Source organism: Thermobia domestica, chromosome 5 (assembly GCF_964235325.1).
Source record: "Thermobia domestica chromosome 5, izTheDome1.hap1.1, whole genome shotgun sequence".
Lineage (NCBI taxonomy): Eukaryota > Metazoa > Arthropoda > Insecta > Zygentoma > Lepismatidae > Thermobia > Thermobia domestica.
Genome location: NC_137458.1, coordinates 290,433,078 through 290,454,090, shown reverse-complemented (window position 1 = coordinate 290,454,090; position 21,013 = coordinate 290,433,078). Strand labels below are relative to the sequence as shown.

The following is a 21,013-nucleotide window of genomic DNA, read 5'->3' as shown; positions in this document are numbered from 1 at the left end:
TAAGCACAAAACCCTTTGAAGGGGCCGCGTCGGTCCCTTCTAATGGGGGAGTCTCAACAAGATCGGACTTACGGCCTCCTAAGAAAGTAACGAAACAGGGTAGACATGTCGGTCCTATGGGGCATACGTGGCGCTTAACGTGTCCAATATTTTCCTGATTTGTATGGAGAAGACTGGCAGTGGGAATTAGCAGGAACACCTCTTATCGTTGATGTGAATTTAACTTCCACATGAAATTCAGAATTAAGCAATTGAACTGAAGTGCAATCCAGGTGCCAAAGAACAGTTTCAATCAACATCTTTGCAAGAATTTTGGGTTTGTTTCCTACTTGTTTACCCAAGAGTGGTGAAAGAAACCTTAAAGTTCTCGTTCAGTTTTCGACAACTTTCCTCTATGAATCAGGATTTTCGACGTTGACCACAATAAAACCGAAGTATCGCAACCATTTAGAAGTGCAAAGTGATCTCAGGTGTGATTTGTCGAACTAACCACCGAATAGCGAGACATTTGTGAAGGGAAAGCAATTTCAACCATTTGAGTTTTCCCTTTACTCTTACTTTATAAAAAAAATCTTTAAGTTTTACGTCCCACGATTATGTTGGTTAGGCTAAAGGAGACGGTGATGATGAGAGATGAGTGAAATGAAGAAAGTGGGAGGAAACGGGAGAACCCCGAGAAAACCCACTAGCACGGTGTTTGTCCACCACAAAGTCCACACGGCACGAGCTGAGATCGAACCAGGGACCCCAAGCACCGGAGGTATGTAATACGCCGCTATTGTATAGCTGAGCGACGCATTACAAAATGTTCTTGAGAATGTTTTAAGGGATACTGGTCTGTACCAAAATTTACCAAATCTAAAATAATAATAATAATAGTCTTTTTCGAATCGTTACTGGATAAACAAACTGATATAAATTTTATAGTAAAGAAGACATTTTGTGAGTGAGTTAATATGGATTATTGTAAAATGTATCGTTAAAATATATGTACCTCGGATCAAACATCAAAGCTATACCAACCGCAATTCATATATAATGTTGTAAGTACAAATTAAAATCTACCGAATAGTAAAATGATTAGTTGTCATAACACAGAATAAAGGGATCATTAACTGGATGATGATACATATATGTATATATTGATGAGATGGTCTTAGTGTCTTCTTACTAAATCAGCCCTCAAAAGTAAATAATGTGATAAATATGATAATAATATGAAAATGAATATTGAAAATAAATATAATGATATGTGATGAATGGATGTTATTTATATTGTGTAAAGTTAGAAAGTGGCTGTTATAAGAATTGAGTTGATCCTCAACTAAACTATATAGATGTATATTGAACACGTTGCTTTGTTAAATAATACATCATCCAATAAATATTACAAGGAATTATAGGCTGCTAGTTGACTTTCTGATATATAGTATTCTTTACTGTGGGAGTCTCAATCAACACCAGAACCTAAAATATCACAAACTATAAATTGTAATAACCCTTCTACACCGTGGTGAAAGGGATACTACAGGTGAACGCTCTACCACTGAGCCACCGCAACCCCTCCTTACTTCATAAGTTATTGAATTCCATCTTATATACTCAAATAGCATTCGGTACTCATTTTTGAGTATTTTGTACAAATAAATTAATTTGCACAATTGTTTAGATTTTAATAAAGTAGAAATCTTGAAAAGAAATAGGAAAGACGTGGTGTCAAAAATGTGGTGTTTTGAAGTTTTCTAAAACTAGTGTAAATGCTTATTACAAGTTGTGTTTTATTTATTATTTCACATATTTTTGTCATAGTATGCATCTCTCTTGCTCGCTCTTCACGCCCCCAAGTTTGGAAACTATTGATTTAGATGCTTCGAACTCATACAATCGCAACTGCAGGTATAGTAAGTTTCAGTTATCCAAGTGTGTCTATTCCTCAATTTTCTCCGATCCCAAAAAAAATCCTCAAAACAGAAATTCAAATAGTACGGCTGTGGTAATTGACCAATAGATTAACTTAGTTTCTAATACTATATTGTCATATGTGATAGAAGAGCTCAGTCGCGGCTAAGAGGGTAAGGATCCGCGCTTTTGGAGTGAGAGACCCGGGATCTTATGTTATTCGGATTCCACGTTAAGCTCTACGTCCACGCCTCATATAGCTTCACTGCTGAAAGAAACGCTAAAACGAAATCATAGGGAATGAATTTCATTCAGAAACATTGTATTTCTTTCTAATAGTAATTTGTCTTATAGAGTATATTCATTTTGGAGAAAATCTCCTTCAATGGAATAGAAAAACAGGTTCTTGCTTAAACCAAGGCCACAGATAACAGTATTCGAAAATCGGTATTAAAACTAGAAAAAAAATTGAGCCATGCCGAAACCCGGGATTGAACCAGGGACCTTTAGATCTTCAGTCTAACGCTCTCCCAACTGAGCTATTTCGGCTTATTAATGGAGATTTTCAAGATCACATTTAATTGATTGATTGCGACGTCATTGTAACGTGTTTGAACACCAATAAGGAAATATATTAGAAAGCTACGCATAGTTTGGGTTGGTGTCGCAGGACTGGTCGTAAACCACATTAGTGCTCGAAATAGTCTTACGGCACTACCATCGTGTCCATGTCAAGAATACTGTAGAAGTATAATATGGTAATTGTGTGTGATTAGGGCCACTTTTTAAAGGGTTACCTGCTGCTCCTTCATTCTTTATTATATTTTCTGAATTTTGTAGTAAATATACTTCCTACATCCATTAGTCATTTATTCTATCCAGAAATGTTTACACATCCTCTAAGGTTGGAGAGGAAATTAAAAAAAAAAAAGACAAAGTATTACGAGTGTCCTTATTCACTATTGTTGATTGGGTGAATAGGGCCACCCAAAGGGTGAAAAAAGCCACTGAGTTTAATTATCACTGAATTAATATTGGAAAATACATTTATTTATCAAGGCATCAAACATATATCTTATCAATAGTCCGAAAAAAAGAACAATAATGCAAAGAAAAGAACACTTTTTTAAATGAATAATGCAGTACAGAAATATGGTTACTCCTATTGAGATACATTGGATTACAAAGTATTCATGAAATAATGAGTCATCAAACAACAATATTGTAAAAAAAAAAAAAAAAAAAAAGGTAGGTTTTGTTTCAGGATTCAGAGTAAGCATAAAACATTAGTAGGTTAATCGGAATACAGTAAACAACAGAATAATATCATATGAAATTATATTGCTCGTATGAAATAATAATATCACTTGAGAGTCAATAATTGCACTTGAGTCTGAAGTTACACTTGTATTTAAGAAGTAGAGAGAATCAAGCATCGTCTGCATGTGAACATCTTCTTCTCCTCTGCCCTACGCATCGTGCATGAAACCATGCTTTACATTTCACACAAGGTATCCAATTGCCGAAGGATAAAGAATTGGGGTGGGTAATATGAAATACCACAAAATGCACAAATATTGTAATCAACTTCATGTTCTTTGTTTTCTCTTTTCCTTTTTTTGACTTCATTTCGATTTTCCAGTAGAAGATCCAGGGCCTATAGCACAGCATGGTTGTTGATGGTTTTGAAAACCACATTCTGACATTTTTACTAATCGTTGTTCCAACCCCTGCTCTTGGTCATTTGTAAAATATGTTTGTTCTCCTTTCTTTTCAATTGGTTTGAAACTTGCCTTACCTTTAATTCTTCTCTGCAAGCACATTCTGAAAACACCATACATCCTCGCTGTTTGTCTTTGACTCATATCGTCTCTAAATGCCTTTGATTTGAGTTTTTCTTTCGTACCTGGCCATCTGAAATTAAACAGTAACAAATAATTAATAGTTTTTCTTAAATTCGTCTTAATATGTGAAGACATCTTCAAAACAACATGACTACAGGCATTTAAAATTTAAAAATCTACAAAAATATGTTAGAAGTATGGTGGTCCTATTCGCCCCAAATGACTAGGCCCTATTCACCCAATTTATACATGTTTTCATATCATTGGGTGGCAACCCTACTTTCATGCACTGACTGACCTTGAACAAATGACTATTTATTGACCCATAACTATCGCTCTTACACAAAGAAATGTTTCATTGTTAGGAAAAATACATGCTATATGGTAGACAATATTCTCAACAGTGAATTTTAACTTCTTGTAAAATTCTAACAACTTACCTTCAAGGACATAACTTCAATTTTTCATACAATGAAAACTGTACAACCAACACGCATCCACCTGTTCCATTCACACTCCTCACGTACTAACGGTAAGCTCTCCCTCCATGAGGAGTTTTACATTCTGCTTAGCTGTCCAGCGTTACCAGATTGAATTTTCTTAAAGTGGCCCTATTCGAACGGTAGCCCTAATCACCCCACTTGCCATACCATAAAGATTCTTTTTATCCTATGATAATTCGCATAAGTAGCGAATACCATCACGTTTTATCATCTTCAAGCTTGATTTGTAGCAGAGGTGCCAACCCACAATGCGTCACTGAAATTTTAAAGGATATTTCAAAAGTAACCTTATAGAAATTAACGAGAGCTGAAAATATATTTAAAACAATATTATTAATACTAATATACCTTTTAATGAAAGCTACACCTAGGGTAGGAAGGGAAGTATTGAGGTAGGAGTCATTCAAACAGTTTATAAGTATAACATCGTGTTTACAAAGGATGAGACAGACTGATACCATTAATGTGGGATCCGAACCTCGATCGGAGATTGAATTCGGTATAGCTGAGGTGTACAGACCATCAGCTGGATCAACCCTCACAGTGTACTTTAGGATGAGCTCTTTAAGGCCACCGACTGAGGAGCGACCGAACAAAGTAAAGCTATGCGGGACATTTTTTGACAATGATTTCTCAAAAACGAAATTTTCGTTAAAAATAAAATAAAATAAAATAAAATAAATAAATAAATAAAAGGCAGGATTTATAGGATTTTTCATGTCTATTGACACTAACAAAATTGTCTCTCGACGAGTAGACAAATGAGTTTTCAATAAACTTGAAATTAATGGTAACCAGTGGCGTATTTAGGGGAGTTTCCGGGCTTAAGCCCCCCCCCCCCCGAAATCTTACTTACTATAGTAAAGTATATGAAATATCTTGCAGAATTTTCACATTTTCAGGCAAAGCCCCTCCCCGAAACAAAATCGTAAATACGCCACTGATGGTAACTGTCAAATGTTGTTACTATAAAATGTAGAGATGCGCACGAGACAAGATTTGTGGCTGTCTCGTCTCGAAAATGTGCTGTAAAAGTGATGTCTCGACTAGAAAAATGTATATTTCTCTATTGGAAGAGCCGTGTCTCGACTCGAATTTTGTCAGGAAAATCCTGTCTCGACTCGTCTCGTGCGCATCCCTAATAAAATGCATGCTGGTGTCTGATTTATGCAGTGACTTATGAATCTCAAAAACCAAGTGCCAAGGAACATTTATGGTGCTTTAAAAAAAAAAAAAAAGAAATCAAATGAAAGCAAAACTTAACGTAAGAAAATAATACGAGAAACGTAAAACTTCCAAATTGTTCCATACAAAATGATTGAAGTTTTATTACGTCCAGTAGAATGTTATGGCTCAAGACTGTGACGGAAATACTCAACTCACAACAAAAAGTAATTATTTTCATCAGTATTTCCAATTGTATCTTCGAATTAAGGAAAATACTTGTTCATAAACTGTTTGATAAACATAAACGTGGGAATTTGTGAATAATTTGTGAATAATAACACCGACAACGTTTGGAAGCTGATTCCTGACACCAAAATAAGACAAAAAGTATAGACCAAGCTGGGTGCACAAATGCTTTCTTTCAGAGTTATAGCCTGCCGGAAAAAAATGAAAAAATGAACTTTAAAGGTCCATAGGTCCAATATTATGGGACCTACTGTAGTTGGGTCAAGACTTCACTTAGTAACTAATATGTACGGACGGTACCCTATCGAAAAATACATGTTTCAGAATCCTAAGATAGGCTACTCACGCAACAGTTTTTATAGAGGCAATTTGGCTACGGTTATATAATCTGAAGTACTCACGAACTACCTCTATAAAAATTGTAGGATTCTGAAACTTGGATATTTAAGTAGGGCACATACTATTTCTAAGTGAAGTTTTGACCCTATTACGGTAGGTCCCATAGTTTTGTAGGTATGGACCTTTAAAGTTCATTTATTTTTTTTCATGTTTTCGGCAGCCTATAACTCCAAAAGAAAGCATTTGTGCACCCAAGTTAATCTATACTTTTTGTCTTATCTTTGTATCAGGAATCACCTCCCAAAACGTTGACGGTGTTGTTTTGAAACACACTGTATATTGAAGAAATTAAGTGATATAAAATAATTTCGCTGTTCTTGGTTTCTAAGTTTAGAAAATTTTGTAATTAGTATAAGGTGGGAAATTCAAGACCCAAATGGGAATTTGTACCTCTCGAGACGGATTTTATAACATTTCAGATTAGTATCACTAGCATTAATCTTAGGTTGTGGTTCGGAGCCCATGTTAATGGTAACGACAGGTCTCGTCCTTAGTAAACACAATGTTGCACTATTTCTTGTAAACTAATTCAATGGCTCCTACCTCAATCAGTGGTGGCTTTAGCGGGTAGGCCGCGTAGGCACGGGCCTACCCAAAAATTTTGAAAAATATATAACGCTAAAAGATACAATAAAGGGTAAATATATTTTCCACCATTTCTATTAATATTAAATAATTATTTAACAAATAGCATCAACCACTATCGTAAAAATAATTTCCTACTGTCATTAATCAATCAAATGTAAATATGTATCCATAAGCAAGGGAACTGGCCTACCCAAAACTAAAATCCTAAAGCCGCCCCTGATCTCAATATCCCTTCCAACCCAAGATGTCGCCTTTATTAAAAGGTATTTTTGTACTAATAATACTTGTTTTAAATATATGTTTTTAGTCTCATTAATTTCTATTAAGTTCTTTTTGAAAGATCCCCTAAAAGGTCAATGATGCACTTTGTGCTCAAATCCATTCACCCCTTTGGGCACCCCTACTAGAAGCCTGTCTATCTCATCTATGCCCTCGAAAAGTATGCGAAGTATACTTCAGCCCCACCCAGCCGCCCTCTGACGGAGGAAATTCTCCCTTTACTTACAGAAAAGAAGTGAATGACCTCAGCTGTGTTGCCAAGTTGTCATTCAGTCGTTTGGTCTTGACGAGTGAAGATCGTAGGCTACTTAGAATGGCTAACAAGACAGAGCACAGCGAAGTCCGTGAAATAATTCATTTTGGCAACGCTTCCGCATCTAACAATTGAAAGATCTCGGCCGCAACAACTTCTCCCTCCTCTTTTAACCCGTAAGTAGTCGCGCCATTTTTTGTAACGTAAGTACTCGCGTGGGGGTGCCACAGACCCCCATATATTTTTTTTTTGTTTTTTCTAGCTGTTAATTAAAATATGGCGGTGAGAATTGCTAGAGACATTCCTTAAAACCTTTATTTTCGACTGAATGATTAATAAAAGGCAAAATATTAATGTTTCTCAGGAACGTAGTGTAAGTGGCAGCAGTATAACCAAATCCATTTTCAAGAAAATCACTAAGGAAACTTGCTGGGGGTCCAGGAGACCCCCACGCCAGCACTTACGGGTTAAGGGAGGTACAGGAAAGCACACATCGACTGCAGCGCCAAAAGGGCCACAGATCAAATAGAAAGGCTCTGCAAATCAAACTTGAATATTCTGTAAAACAGGGTTCGTTATCCATCCATATTATCACAGAATAAAAATATTCTCTATAGTATTACTACTCTATGGTATGATACTTCTTCTACAGTATTTTTGGCATGAACGTGATGGTGGCGCAGCGCCATAAAATCAGAGGCGGATGTAAAAGGTAAAAAGGGGGGGAACAACCAGAACCTAGGCTATGATAGTTATATTCAGAGCTGGATTTAGGTTTGGTGGGGCCCTAACCTGTTGAAGGTAATGGGACCCCCTTTATGTGGTCCAGATGAACGTAGGCGTCCTACATACAAAAATGAAGAAACTAGTGATATTTTAAAAATAAGGCTAGCAGAAGAGGACCCATTACTTACATCATAGGATTTACACAACACGAAGGACTGTTTCTATATGTAGATTTTTATCTTATTTACTGTTTCTCTTGTATTTTGGAAATGTAAATCCAGTTTTCCTTTAGTTTTGGGGACACCCAAGAGATTGGGACCCTAAGTTATAGCTTGTTTAGCTTATAAGTAAATTCGACACTGGGTATAGCATAAGTTTACTATAAAGTTTAAAAAATATATTAAAAATAACTTCCTCTTCTTAAGATATTTTTAGGTCTTGTGCCGTTTAAGACCAGTGGCGCGGTCCAACCCAAGCTATACGTAGATTTCTATATATTTCCATATTGGTACTTACCCATGTCACAATGACGTCATCATCAAACTATTCGACGTGACCTTGCAAATCGCACCTATCGAGCCGAAATAGCTCAGTTGGGAGAGCGTTAGACTGAAGATCTAAAGGTCCCTGGTTCGATCCCGGGTTTCGGCAGTGATTAATGTTTTTAATTAACTCGCTATTGTTATCTGTGGCCTCGGTTTAAGTAAGAAGCTATTTTTCTATTTCATTGAAAGAAAGGAAAGTATTTGAGTTATGTCTAGTTCTTATTTTAATTTTCCGTTTTAATGTGTAAAGTTTTCATTATTTATATACTCTAAAAAACAAATTACTATTAGAAGGAAAAATGAAATGAAATCCTTAAGTTATACGGGCCGGTTAGGCTAAAGGGGACGGTGATTATGAGGAATGAATGAAATGGTGGAATGAAGAAGTGGGAGGAAATGGGAGAATCCCGAGAAAACCCACGCACTCGGCTGGGATCGAACCCAGGACCTTATGCACCAGAGGTGAACGCTCTACCACTGAACCACCGCTAGGGACAACATGGTACACACCACCACTGGCGGCAGCAGCACATAAACTTTGGGCTACAAACTATCGGGGGGACTGAGGTCTATGGAATTCATGCAAGAAAGCGGGGGTCCGGAGGTGGTCCCCAGGAAAGGAAAATTTAAAAAGTCTTCGTGCATTGCATTTTAAAACATTTTGACTTAAAAATCAAACAAAAACTTAAAATTTTGTGTTTTTTCTTCTAACAGTAAAATCAACCTTGTTTTACAATTTTAGTTAAACTTGTATGATAGGGCTACCAAGTGTATGTCAAAAACAAAATAATGATAGAAGGTAGTGTGAAGTGAATACTCAGAGCTAATAAAGATTTGAAATCAGGCTTTAGGCCTACAAGCCTACAACTAACGTACGAGGCTCAACAAAGTATAATTAAAAAATGGTTTAAAATTATTATTATTATTATTATTATTATTATTATTATTATTATTATTATTATTATTATTATTATTATTATTATTTATACTAAACTTGCTATCTAAAAAAACATTTCGTTACTTTATAGTTTATTTCATCCTGAACTTCATAAGGATAAACACTGACTGTCTTTTTTTCACAATTGAAAACAAAGTTTTATGCCACCTTTTCCTATATCCACTTTGTGTTACAATGTTTTGTGGACGTCACACACTGCTACATGGTTAAGTCTCTTAAGGGTCATAAACATAACATACTTGAAATATTAGAGGGGACGAAAACAGTTTTACAAATATTGGGGGAACACGCCCTCGGTGGGATTGACGCCCGTGCACAACACACTATGATACTTTACTTTTTCAATAAACGTAAAACCATACCTGACGGAATATTCACTATGCAACCTTCTCTTTGAACTGGAAGCAACGGCGCCGATTTCTCTGTAACTTTGGGGTGGCCCATTCACAAAAAATACATACAACAATACATATAACAATAAAAAATACATATAAAATACATATTCATAAAAATACATGGGGCCCACATGAGCTTTGGGGGAACCCGAACCATCCAGGACGGCGCCCTTGACTGGAAGCTGTCATTTTAATACACACCCAGAGAAACACAAATGAGAAATTACAAAGTTAATACAACATTCACAATTAAAAAAAAAAAAAAAAAAAAATTAGAACATCGTGCTGAAACCAACAATAGCTTGTGAATGGTTCCAATACTGCAGATGTAGACAGTCTACATTGTGTTTATTATTCAGAAGCACAAAAGCGACACTCTTGAAACAAGAAAGAAAGAGCTTGTTATAAACGTTTCGTATATTAATTGTTATGCCTACCAACAGCGCAGAAAATAAATACTGCTCTGATGTCTTTCGACATTACCCACAATTCTTCATTTTTAAAGCTGTTTGTAACAATTATATATTAACAGCGATATTTACACAATTCTTAACTTATATACAAGGAGCCAAGAATGTACTACGAATGTTCTTACTTAAACCTAGGCCACAGATAACAATTGTGAGTTAATTAAAAATGTTTACCACTGCCGAAACCCGGGATCGAACCAGGGACCTTTAGATCTTCAGTCTAACGCTCTCCCAACTGAGCTATTTCGGCTCGATAGGAGGCATTTGCAAGGTCACGTATTTGCAGGAAAAAAAGGAGTTCGGTGTCCGTGGGACCTCACGTCACCAATTAAGGCTTAAATAACCATAACTGAAACATTTCCTTCAATGCAATAGAACAGCGTTTCCCAACCGATGAGCCGCGGCACACTGGTGTGCCGCGGATGGGCCGCTGGTGTGCCGCGAGAAAATCGAAACAAATTATTAATTCTATACGAACCAAATTGCAAGACATAGCGGAAAATGTATATTTGTATTTCACATTACTATGAATCTCTACTATAAATCTACAATTTTAAGTTTCATACTGTGTTAGTTTTCTGTACATTTTTAATGTTTAAAAAAGTATTTATCATTGTCATGACCATTATTACTTCTTTATTGTTGCAGAATATTTCGTAACTTGAAATTTTAACATATAATTCAATAAATTCAACAAAGCAAACATGCATACAAATTACCTACATTTGTGTTTTAAAAGTATAGGAGATTTGTTTATTTATTTGTTCGTTATTTAGTGATCTTCCCTTTTAGTTAGAGGTTTAGATACAGTTTTCGAAAGAGAAAGTGGATTTTTAAAAACAAGAGTCCTATATTTCATTGCTATTGTTTTCTATTTTAAAATTAGAATGAAAAATAAGTATAATGATTTAGCACGGGGGAAAATCAGTGATCGAGCTTTCTTCTCTGTAAGAAGGAGATCAGTAATTACATTAAAATACAAATAATAATAGTAATTATATATATATATATATATATATATATATATATATATATATATATATATATATATATATATATATATATATATATAGATATATATATATATATAGATATAGATATATATAGATATAGATATAGATATAGATATAGATATAGATATAGATATGGGTGTGCCGCGAGAATTCAATTTATACCTGTAGTGTGCCGCAAGTTGAAAAAGGTTGGGAAACGCTGCAATAGAAAAACAGCTTTTTACTTAAACCGAGGCCAAAGATAACAATACTGAGTTTATAAAAAAAACGACTACTGCCGAAAGCCGGGATTGAACCAGGGACCTTTAGATCTTCAATCTAACGGTCTCCCAACTGAGCTATTTCGGCTTGGTAAGGCTTAGCTGCGAGGTACGCTCAATAGATTGATTATGACGTCATTGTGACATGGGTAAGTACCAATATGGAAATATATAGAAATCTACGCATAGCTTGGATTGGACCGCGGCACTGGTCTTAAACGGCACAAGACCTAAAAATATCTTACGAAGAGGAAGTTAGTTTTAATATATTTCTTAAATATTCTCTATCGTATTATACTTCTACATTATTCTTGGGATGGACGCAATGGTAGCGCCATAGGATATTTCTAGGACTTGTGCCGTTTAAGACCAATGCAGTGCCCCCAACCCAAACTATACGTTCCTTCCTGGTACTTACCCATGTCACAATGACGTCATAATCACTCTATTGAGCGTACCTCGCAGCCAAGCCTTACCAAGCCGAAATAGCTCAGTTGGGAGAGCGTTAGACTGAAGATCTAAAGGTCCCTGGTTCAATCCCGGGTTTCGGCAGTAGGCCTTTTTTTTTATTATAAACTCAGTATTGTTATCTTTGGCCTCGGTTTAAGTAAAAAGCTGTTTTTCTATTGCATTGAAGGAAATGTTTCAGTTATGGTTATTTAAGCCTTAATTGGTGACGTGAGGTCCCACGGACACCGAACACCTTTTTTTCCTTCTCCCTCTAGCAGACGATTGACCTTGAATACGTGCCACTCCCACTAAGCGTCTCTGTTACGTTTCCTTGCTGTTAGTGGAGTCCCAGAGTAGTAGGCCCCGACGTATGTCCAGCCGAGTCAGCAAAAATTTTTGTGACGTCATAGGTCAAAGGTCAATGACCTTGGCCCAGGGTCAATGACCTAGGGGTACCTAGGACCACCCCCTCTAAATTTTGGCAGGGGTACCTTGGCCCACCCCCTAAATTTTGGCAGGGGTACATAGGACCACCCCCCTTAAATTTTGGAAATTGCCAAATTTAAAAATTTGGTATGGTAGCCTAGGACCAGGGTATGTACCTCTATCGGTATTGGGTGTCTATGTCGTTCCCTTTCATGGGTAAAAAATTGCCAAAAATTCAAATTTCGGGGTTTTTTGACCTAATTTATCCCCTTTGATGAGGTGTTATTACCTTATATAGTTATATGGGCGTATACAGGGGTTCATTACCTTTCATAAGACATGGGTATATTAATGCACCCCTTGAAAAATTTGGGAGGGGTACCTTGGCCCACCCCTTCAATTTTGGAAATTGCCCAATTTCAACATTTGGTATTATAGTACAGGACCCTAATATGTATTATGATAAATTTGGATGGTCCACCTCGTTTCCTTTTAGGGGTACCAAATTGCCAAAAATATAAACGTAAGCAATACGTTGTACCACGTGTTTGGTTTTTGGCTCAATTTATCCCCTTTGATGAGATGTTATTACCTTATATGGTTATATGGTCATGTATAGGGGTCCATTACCTTTCATAAGACATGGGTATATTAATGCACCCCGGGAGGGGTACCTTGGCCCACCCCCTTAAATTTTGAGGTCCTATTACCTTATATGGTTATATGGTCATGTATAGGGGTCCATTACCTTTCATAAGATATGGGTATATTTGTGCACTCCTTTAAAAATTTGGGAGGGGTACTTTGGCCCACCCCTTAAATTTTGGAAATTGCTCATTTTATATATTTGGTATTATAGTACTGGATCCTAACATGTATTATAATAAATTTGGGTGGTCCACTTCGTTCCCTTTTAGGGGTACAAAATTGCCAAAATATAAACGTAAGCAATACGTTGTACCACGTGTTTGGTTTCGACCCAAGTTATCCCCTTGGATGAGGTCCTATTACCTTATATGGTTATATGGTCATGTATAGGGGTCCATTCCCTTTCATAACATATGGGTATATTGGTGCACCCCTTTAAAAATTTGGGAGGGGTACATTGGCCCACCCCTTAAATTTTAGAAATTGACCATTTTACATATTTGGTATAATAGTATAGGACCCTAACATGTATTATGATAAATTTGGGTGGTCCACCTCGTTCCCTTTCATGGGTACGAAATTGCCAAATTGTTAGTACAACCACGTGTTTCGTTTTTGACCTAATTTATTCCCTTGGATGAGGTCCTATTACCTTATATGGTTATATGGTCATGTATAGGGGTCTATTACCTATTATAAGACATAGGTACATTTGTGCACCCCTTTAAATTTTTGGGAGGGGTACTTTGGCCCACCCCTTTAATTTTGGAAATTGCCCATTTAATATATTTGGTATTATAGTATAGGACCCTAATAGAGATTACTATAAATTTGGGTGGTCCACCTCGTTCCCTTCTAGGGGTACAAAATTGCCAAAATATAAACGTAAGCAATACGTTATACCACGTGTTTGGTTTTTGGTCGATTTTATCCCCTTTGATGAGGTGTTATTATCCTATATAGTTATATGGGCGTATACAGGGGTCCATTACCTTTCATAAGACATGGATATATTAATGCACCCCTTGAAAAATTTGGGAGGGGTACCTTGGCCCACCCCTTAAATTTTGGAAATTGTCCAATTTAATCATTTGGTATTATAGTACTGGACCCTAACATGTATTATGATAAATTTGGGTGGTCCACCTCGTTCCCTTCTAGGGGTACAAAATTGCCAAAATATAAACGTAAGCATTACGTTGTACCACGTGTTTGGTTTTTTTTGTCGATTTTATTTCCTTTGATGAGGTGTTATTATCCTATATAGTTATATGGTCATGTATAGGGGTCCATTACATTTCATAAGATATGGGTATGTTTGTGCACTCCTTTAAAAATTTGGGAGGGGTACTTTGGCCCACCCCTTAAATTTTGGAAATTGCCCAATTTAAACATTTGGTATTATAGTACTGGACCCTAACATGTATTATGATAAATTTGGGTGGTCCACATCGTTCCCTTCTAGGGGTACAAAATTGCCAAAATATAAACGTAAGCATTACGTTGTACCACGTGTTTGGTTTTTGACCTAATTTATTCCTTTGGATGAGGTCCTATTACCTTATATGGTAATGTATAGGTGTTCATTCCCTATCATAAGACATAGGTACATTGATGCACCCCGGGAGGGGATTCGGTATCATAGTACAGGCCTCAACATGTATTATGATAAATTTGGGTGGTCCACATCGTTCTCTTTTAGGGGTACAAAATTGCTAAAATATAAACATAAGCAATATGTTGTACCATGTGTTTGGTTTTTGGCCCAATTTCTCCCCCTTTGATGAGGTTCTATTACCTTATATGGTTATATGGTCATGTATATAGGTTCATTTCCTATCATAAGATATGGGTACGTTGATGCATCCTTTAAAAATTTGGGAGGGGTATCTTGACACATCCACTCGGTTTTAGAAATTGTTTAATATAAGCATTTGGTATCATAGTACAGGTCTTCAATATGTACCACTATAAATTTGGATGGTCCACATCGTTCCCTTTTCATAGGTAAAGAACTACCAAAAATCAAATTTCGGAGGTTATTGACCCCTATTTAGCACGTTATATGGTTTATTACCTTTATATGTTTATGTTCCCTTTTAAATTTGGGAATTATCGAATAACAAAATTCGGTAAACGTTTTCTAGGACCCGTTGGTATTCCTCTTATGGCCAAATATTCAAAATTTAAAGGTTATTGACCGGCTTTATTATTGAATAAGTACAGGATTTATTACTTTTTTCATAAGACACAGGTGTATTTGTGTACCAATCTTAAATTTTGGGAGGGGGTACATTTCTTATTGTCATATCAATAATTGGTAAATGTTCTTTGGGTAAATCATTGTGATCACGTGATCAGTTATTGACCTATGATGGGATTAGGAGTCCAGGACATTGGTACATTGAAACTTTGTAGGATAATTTGAGAATGCGTCATTGGTATTGATTATTACAGCCAAATATAAACGTAAGCAAGACGTTGTACCACGTGATTGACCTTGATGAGGTAGTGTACAGGGATACATAGCTAACCTTATTGAAACTTATGACTCATAGTCTTAAGGGAATACATGCTACAACACTGGCAAAGTTATTGTTGATGCAATTTGATTGGCTGATCACTATCTTTCGTGCAATCTGATTGGTTGATCACTATCTTTCGTGCAATCTGATTGGTTGATGAGTTTTAAATCTTTGCTGTATTCAGTTTTTAAGTTTTGTTTTACATTTAAAAATCTTGTTTTTGTTCAACATTTTGCACTCAATGATAAATATGATCAAAACCGTTTATTTGTTAATCGAATAGTTAAAAACCGGATAAAGTTTGACGGTTAACCGTGAAACGTAAAAATTTTTTAGTTTGAAATTTTTTTGCTTGAAACATTTTGTTTGAAAATTCTTGCTTTCAAATTTTTTTGTTTGAATTTTTTGTTTGAGAATTTTGTTTGAAATTTTTTTTGACAACTTTTGTTTCAAAATTTTTTGTTTAAATTTTTTGTTTGAAATTTTTTTTCGTTTCAAAATTTTGTTTAAAATTTTTGTTTGAAATTTTTTCGTTTCCAAATTTTTTGTTTGAAAAAATTTTTGTTTGAAATTTTTTTGTTTCAAAATTTTGTTTGAATTTTTTCGTTTGAAATTTTTTGTTTAAAAATTTTTCGTTTGAAATTTTTTCGTTTCAAAATTTTGTTTAAATTTTTTTTCGTTTCAAAATTTTGTTTGGAAAATTTTGTTTGAATTTTTTTCGTTTGAATTTTTTTTTCGTTTCAAAATTTTGTTTCAAAGATTTTTGTTTGAAATTTTTGTTTCAAAGTTTGAGTTGACATTTTTAAAAGTTTGTGCACCTATTAGTAAAGAACCGGAACTGTTTAGAACAAAAACCTTTGACAACATTGTGGTGCAATAGTACACGTCAGAACCTGGGGTTGTACTTGAAATGAAAAAACACAATTCATTGAAATGGATCATTTTATTACACTCCACATACATCCATACCAGATAGTGGTTCTGGATATTGTCGATACAATGTATTTTGAACTTCTTGCACTAGTTTGTCTTTAGCATATAATTTTAATTCCAGTTGAAGTCTTTTAAGGTCTAATGCAATATCAATTGGTGGAAACTCAATGTCCATTTGATCACAAATAAACTGTTTATCAATACAGGTATGCACTAGTCGGAACTGTTTAGAACAAAAACATCTGGCAACATTGTGGTGCACGTCAGAACATGATCATGCAACGTCATCAGTTTTGCATCATATATAAGTATCGTTCGAGTTAGTATTCATGATAACGTCATCATGGCTACTTGTCTGCAGTTTCTAAACACACGTGATGTGATGAAATCATTTACCAAGATTACTGATTTACAACAGAATGTACCTTATAGAATCTTAGCTAGCCAAATGATCCCTACAAAGTTTGGAGTAAGAATCGTAGTGAAGCTTGAAAATGATAAGAATATAATTTTACCAGCAAGATATTTACCCATGGAGGCATCAAAACAAGAAGAACTGCTGCGTTTCTTAAATACTGGATCTGTATCTTTATGTTACAAAGGATTCTTGGGTCGAAGTCATCAACTTGAATTTAGTACACAGCCGGATTCGTCAGCCATTGTGATGAAATCATGAATCAGCACATTTCTTTCCAATGACGTCAGCTGTAGTTGTATGAATGTGGTTGGTCGGCATGACGTCAGCAACTGTGATGAAATCATGAATCAGCACATTCCTTACCAATGACGTCAGCAATAACTATAAACCAGTAAATACACTGTCATCCCACGAAATCATTTGAGCAAGTGCTTTTCAGGAGGAAAGATGTGTACTTCTAACGATAAAGAGTTCATCTTCGCAAGCTATTATCCAATAAATATATTTCAAACAAAACATGTGATGATTGGTATCAGTGCTAGAACATTTGACCCAGTGATTCGATTGGGTAAAGCAGAACAATTTGGTGTACAACTGACCTGTGAAGAATGGCAAATATTATGTTCACGAATCGACCAAATGAACGATTATTTTCATGATGAGCTAAATGTGACCATAGTCAAATCATTAGGCTCAAATCATGAAGTGGTGCTGCGTACAGTCCTCGAAGAGAAGATGGTGCTGTTACGTAAAAAGAGTACATTCCATGTCCCTCGTAACATGGTGTATCTAACACAAACTGAATGGAACAAATTCATCAGCGTATTTCAGTGTGTGAAACATGCAGTGGAAATGTGCAACAAAACAAGTATATTCCTGAAAAAGTACTATTTTGAAAAATGTGTTATGCATATTGTACAACATGTATCTAGATATTGTGATGGTTGTCAACAGCGTTCGTGGGTGCATAACTGTATTGATAAACAGTTTATTTGTGATCAAATGGACATTGAGTTTCCACCAATTGATATTGCATTAGACCTTAAAAGACTTCAACTGGAATTAAAATTATATGCTAAAGACAAACTAGTGCAAGAAGTTCAAAATACATTGTATCGACAATATCCAGAACCACTATCTGGTATGGATGTATGTGGAGTGTAATAAAATGATCCATTTCAATGAATTGTGTTTTTTCATTTCAAGTACAACCCCAGGTTCTGACGTGTACTATTGCACCACAATGTTGTCAAAGGTTTTTGTTCTAAACAGTTCCGGTTCTTTACTAATAGGTGCACAAACTTTTAAAAATGTCAACTCAAACTTTGAAACAAAAATTTCAAACAAAAATCTTTGAAACAAAATTTTGAAACGAAAAAAAAATTCAAACGAAAAAAATTCAAACAAAATTTTCCAAACAAAATTTTGAAACGAAAAAAATTTTAAACAAAATTTTGAAACGAAAAAATTTCAAACGAAAAATTTTTAAACAAAAAATTTCAAACGAAAAAATTCAAACAAAATTTTGAAACAAAAAAATTTCAAACAAAAATTTTTTCAAACAAAAAATTTGGAAACGAAAAAATTTCAAACAAAAATTTTAAACAAAATTTTGAAACGAAAAAAAATTTCAAACAAAAAATTTAAACAAAAAATTTTGAAACAAAAGTTGTCAAAAAAAATTTCAAACAAAATTCTCAAACAAAAAATTCAAACAAAAAAATTTGAAAGCAAGAATTTTCAAACAAAATGTTTCAAGCAAAAAAATTTCAAACTAAAAAATTTTTACGTTTCACGGTTAACCGTCAAACTTTATCCGGTTTTTAACTATTCGATTAACAAATAAACGGTTTTGATCATATTTATCATTGAGTGCAAAATGTTGAACAAAAACAAGATTTTTAAATGTAAAACAAAACTTAAAAACTGAATACAGCAAAGATTTAAAACTCATCAACCAATCAGATTGCACGAAAGATAGTAATCAACCAATCAGATTGCACAAAAGATAGTGATCAGCCAATCAAATTGCATCAACAATAACTTTGCCAGTGTTGTAGCATGTATTCCCTTAAGACTATGAGTCATAAGTTTCAATAAGGTTAGCTATGTATCCCTGTACACTACCTCATCAAGGTCAATCACGTGGTACAACGTCTTGCTTACGTTTATATTTGGCTGTAATAATCAATACCAATGACGCATTCTCAAATTATCCTACAAAGTTTCAATGTACCAATGTCCTGGACTCCTAATCCCATCATAGGTCAATAACTGATCACGTGATCACAATGATTTACCCAAAGAACATTTACCAATTATTGATATGACAATAAGAAATGTACCCCCTCCCAAAATTTAAGATTGGTACACAAATACACCTGTGTCTTATGAAAAAAGTAATAAATCCTGTACTTATTCAATAATAAAGCCGGTCAATAACCTTTAAATTTTGAATATTTGGCCATAAGAGGAATACCAACGGGTCCTAGAAAACGTTTACCGAATTTTGTTATTCGATAATTCCCAAATTTAAAAGGGAACATAAACATATAAAGGTAATAAACCATATAACGTGCTAAATAGGGGTCAATAACCTCCGAAATTTGATTTTTGGTAGTTCTTTACCTATGAAAAGGGAACGATGTGGACCATCCAAATTTATAGTGGTACATATTGAAGACCTGTACTATGATACCAAATGCTTATATTAAACAATTTCTAAAACCGAGTGGATGTGTCAAGATACCCCTCCCAAATTTTTAAAGGATGCATCAACGTACCCATATCTTATGATAGGAAATGAACCTATATACATGACCATATAACCATATAAGGTAATAGAACCTCATCAAAGGGGGAGAAATTGGGCCAAAAACCAAACACATGGTACAACATATTGCTTATGTTTATATTTTAGCAATTTTGTACCCCTAAAAGAGAACGATGTGGACCACCCAAATTTATCATAATACATGTTGAGGCCTGTACTATGATACCGAATCCCCTCCCGGGGTGCATCAATGTACCTATGTCTTATGATAGGGAATGAACACCTATACATTACCATATAAGGTAATAGGACCTCATCCAAAGGAATAAATTAGGTCAAAAACCAAACACGTGGTACAACGTAATGCTTACGTTTATATTTTGGCAATTTTGTACCCCTAGAAGGGAACGATGTGGACCACCCAAATTTATCATAATACATGTTAGGGTCCAGTACTATAATACCAAATGTTTAAATTGGGCAATTTCCAAAATTTAAGGGGTGGGCCAAAGTACCCCTCCCAAATTTTTAAAGGAGTGCACAAACATACCCATATCTTATGAAATGTAATGGACCCCTATACATGACCATATAACTATATAGGATAATAACACCTCATCAAAGGAATAAATTAGGTCAAAAACCAAACACGTGGTACAACGTAATGCTTACGTTTATATTTTGGCAATTTTGTACCCCTAGAAGGGAACGATGTGGACCACCCAAATTTATCATAATACATGTTAGGGTCCAGTACTATAATACCAAATGTTTAAATTGGGCAATTTCCAAAATTTAAGGGGTGGGCCAAGGTACCCCTCCCAAATTTTTCAAGGGGTGCATTAATATATCCATGTCTTATGAAAGGTAATGGACCCCTGTATACGCCCATATAACTATATAGGATAATAACACCTCATCAAAGGGGATAAAATCGACCAAAAACCAAACACGTGGTATAACGTATTGCTTACGTTTATATTTTGGCAATTTTGTACCCCTAGAAGGGAACGAGGTGGACCACCCAAATTTATAGTAATCTCTATTAGGGTCCTATACTATAATACCAAATATATTAAATGGGCAATTTCCAAAATTAAAGGGGTGGGCCAAAGTACCCCTCCCAAAAATTTAAAGGGGTGCACAAATGTACCTATGTCTTATAATAGGTAATAGACCCCTATACATGACCATATAACCATATAAGGTAATAGGACCTCATCCAAGGGAATAAATTAGGTCAAAAACGAAACACGTGGTTGTACTAACAATTTGGCAATTTCGTACCCATGAAA

The 21,013-nt window shown here is 35.1% G+C and overlaps 1 protein-coding gene and 4 non-coding genes across 5 annotated transcripts in view; 3 read left to right on the top strand and 2 right to left on the bottom strand.

The window, feature by feature from the left end:
• Window positions 1–2,375: 2,375 nt before the first annotated feature.
• Window positions 2,376–2,448, bottom strand: TRNAF-GAA (transfer RNA phenylalanine (anticodon GAA)). The gene has a single exon. It is a non-coding gene; the product is annotated as a tRNA-Phe (tRNA).
• A 6,034-nt stretch (window positions 2,449–8,482) lies between these two features.
• On the top strand, window positions 8,483–8,555 carry TRNAF-GAA (transfer RNA phenylalanine (anticodon GAA)). The gene has a single exon. It is a non-coding gene; the product is annotated as a tRNA-Phe (tRNA).
• A 1,894-nt stretch (window positions 8,556–10,449) lies between these two features.
• Window positions 10,450–10,522, bottom strand: TRNAF-GAA (transfer RNA phenylalanine (anticodon GAA)). The gene has a single exon. It is a non-coding gene; the product is annotated as a tRNA-Phe (tRNA).
• Window positions 10,523–11,690: 1,168 nt separating this feature from the next.
• Window positions 11,691–21,013, top strand: part of LOC145685589 (uncharacterized) — a 108,004-nt gene continuing 98,681 nt past the window's right edge. Inside the window, exon 1 of the mRNA XM_081757976.1 lies at window positions 11,691–11,694. Coding sequence (XP_081614102.1) covers window positions 11,691–11,694 — 4 coding nt within the window. The remainder of the gene's footprint in view (window positions 11,695–21,013) is intronic.
• On the top strand, window positions 12,025–12,097 carry TRNAF-GAA (transfer RNA phenylalanine (anticodon GAA)). Its single transcript has one exon. It is a non-coding gene; the product is annotated as a tRNA-Phe (tRNA).